Raw genomic sequence first — 2,154 nt, forward strand, 5'->3', positions numbered from 1 at the left:
GAGCCGGAGCTGGAGTTTTTGCCAGAGCAGTGCTGGAGCCAGGCACAGAGCCGGGCCCGTGGTGTATCCCCTACCCCCTGGTCCACATGAGGGCAGCAACCCAGCACTCCCTTGCCCAGCCCAAGGGCACAGCACATCCAGGATGGGCAGAGCAGGGCAGTCCCGCAGAGTCCTAGTAGCGCCCAACTTTGGCATCCCCGATGGCGCCCCACACATCAAAGACGAACTCGTCGGGGAAGGCGAAGTCACCCAGCCGCTCATCCAGCGCCTCCGCGAACTCGTCGGGGTTCCGCTTGTCCTTCCCCAGCTCTACCATGGTGGCAGCTACAGAGAGCAGAGATGGGCGTGGGGGGAAGTGAGGAGCATTCACTGCTATGTTACCTGGGGCAGGACATGCTAGCCCTAGTGCTATCCCACTTCTCCCACCAACAGTGCCAATGCTTCGCCCATCACGACAGCACTGCCATGCCATTGCCAGGAGCCCTAGACACCCTGAGCCCCAGCACTGCCAGCACCAACACGCTGCTCTTGCCCACAGCCCTGGCCGAGGAGGCATGGCAGCTGGGAGGCCTGTGAGCTGAAGGGCTGATTCGCTCTCTCTGTGCCCAGCCCTGCTTCCCAGAACACACTGACAAGCCTGTCTCTGCCACTGCCACAGTAACCCCGGAAATGCTGCTGTGTGCCCCGCTCACCTCTCAGAGAGGGGAGACTTCTCTCCTCACACTAAATGCTGCACACGAGGGATGTAGGCCTCTGGGCCACTAACAGCAGGGCTTGCACTTAACCGCTGGGGAGCGTCCAGCTACTCCAGTCCCAGCCCCTCCCAGCAGGGGTTGCTGCAGGAGGCGGGGCAGGAGCGCTGGCTGTGGGGGAGCTCCCAGCAGGGGGCACTGTAGGGAGCAGGGGAGAAGCACTGGCTGTCCCAGCACGGGGGAGCTCCCACGCTGCCCAGCAAGGATTCCTACGCTGGCTGACCATGACACAGCCCTTCCCCCAACACCCCGATGCTTTGGGCACCCAGCCCTGGGGTGACTTGGGGGCTGCTCGGTAGGAGACTCACCCAGCTCCGTGTCGCGGATGCCCATGTAGCTCTCCAGCAGGTCGTCCACCTTCTCAATCGCCCTCTCCTCAAACGCAGACAGCTGGGGGGCAGGAGAGCTGCTGAGCAGGAGACTGAGGCAAAAATATAGCCACCCACTCACCCCCCAGCCAAGAACCATGGGAAAAGAGGGGCCCTCTAAAGCCTCTTCCAACCCTCCCCATTCCTTGGCAGAGAGGTGTGGGTGTTGGGGGCCAGGGCTGGGATAGCAGGGGGCTGCAGGTGAGGATTGAGGGGCATCGTCAGGGCTGTGGGAGAAGACTGGGAAGCAGGTGCAGTACAAGGATCGTAGTGGGGGGAGCGGCCCCATATGGAGGACCTGTCCCCTCCCCAATCTTGGGACAGCTGGGACCTCAGCTCCCCTCTCATTCTGCTCTGGCTCCCCACCCTCAGTTCCCTCTGGGAAGAGGTCAGGGCCCAAGCGAACATTCAAAGGCTCCCGAGGGCTGTAAGGAGAAGCTCTCCAGGGCTGGCACCTACCTGCTCCTCCACGGTGGCCGGTCCCTTGGCCCGCAGCCGTAGGGTCCCTCTGCCAGTGCCCAGCTGGGAGCTACTGTTGTGCTTGCCCCCTGCGGCCCGCTGGCTGATCATATCTGAAACACAGCAAGGGACGACCCAGTGAGACCATGCCAGAGGTGGGGCAGTCTCATGCTGGCCTCGCAGCCCAGAATCCCAGCAGCCAGCCCAGGGCACCGGTGCAGCCAAGTTAACAGCCACAATCCAGCAGGAAGTGGGGCCAGATATCAGACACCACCACCTGGGCACAACAGGCAGAGGGTGCTTGGGAGGCAGCCAGGGCCGGGGTAGTGCGTGTTGTGCTGATGCCTCAATCCCAACTCAGTGTGTGTGGATAGCTGGGGGCTGGGATTGAGGGGCACCAGCGGAGCTGGGGGAAGGGAGCCCAGGGCTGGAATAGCTGGGAGTTGGGATTGGGGGGCCCAGCAGCAGAGCTGCGCGGGGAGCCGGGGGCTGGGCTGGCCGGGGGCTGTGGGCAGGGGCCAGCAGCAGAGCTGCGTGGGGAGCCCGGGGGCTGGGCTAGCCGGGGGCTGTGGGCA

The 2,154-nt window shown here is 63.9% G+C and overlaps 1 protein-coding gene across 1 annotated transcript; it reads right to left on the bottom strand.

Annotated features, from left to right (window-relative positions):
- Window positions 1–6: 6 nt before the first annotated feature.
- LOC113405596 (PDZ domain-containing protein GIPC1-like) lies at window positions 7–1,691 on the bottom strand. The gene is made up of 3 exons (XM_026646815.1): window positions 1,580–1,691; window positions 1,061–1,142; window positions 7–324 (listed from the first exon to the last, which is right to left on the bottom strand). Exons 1-3 carry the CDS (start codon window positions 1,688–1,690, stop codon window positions 173–175), a joined length of 345 nt encoding a protein of 114 aa, XP_026502600.1. The 5' UTR covers window position 1,691; the 3' UTR covers window positions 7–172.
- Window positions 1,692–2,154: the final 463 nt, after the last annotated feature.

Source organism: Terrapene carolina, unplaced genomic scaffold, assembly GCF_002925995.2.
Source record: "Terrapene carolina triunguis isolate 2854851 unplaced genomic scaffold, T_m_triunguis-2.0 Scaffold44707, whole genome shotgun sequence".
Taxonomy (NCBI): domain Eukaryota; kingdom Metazoa; phylum Chordata; order Testudines; family Emydidae; genus Terrapene; species Terrapene triunguis.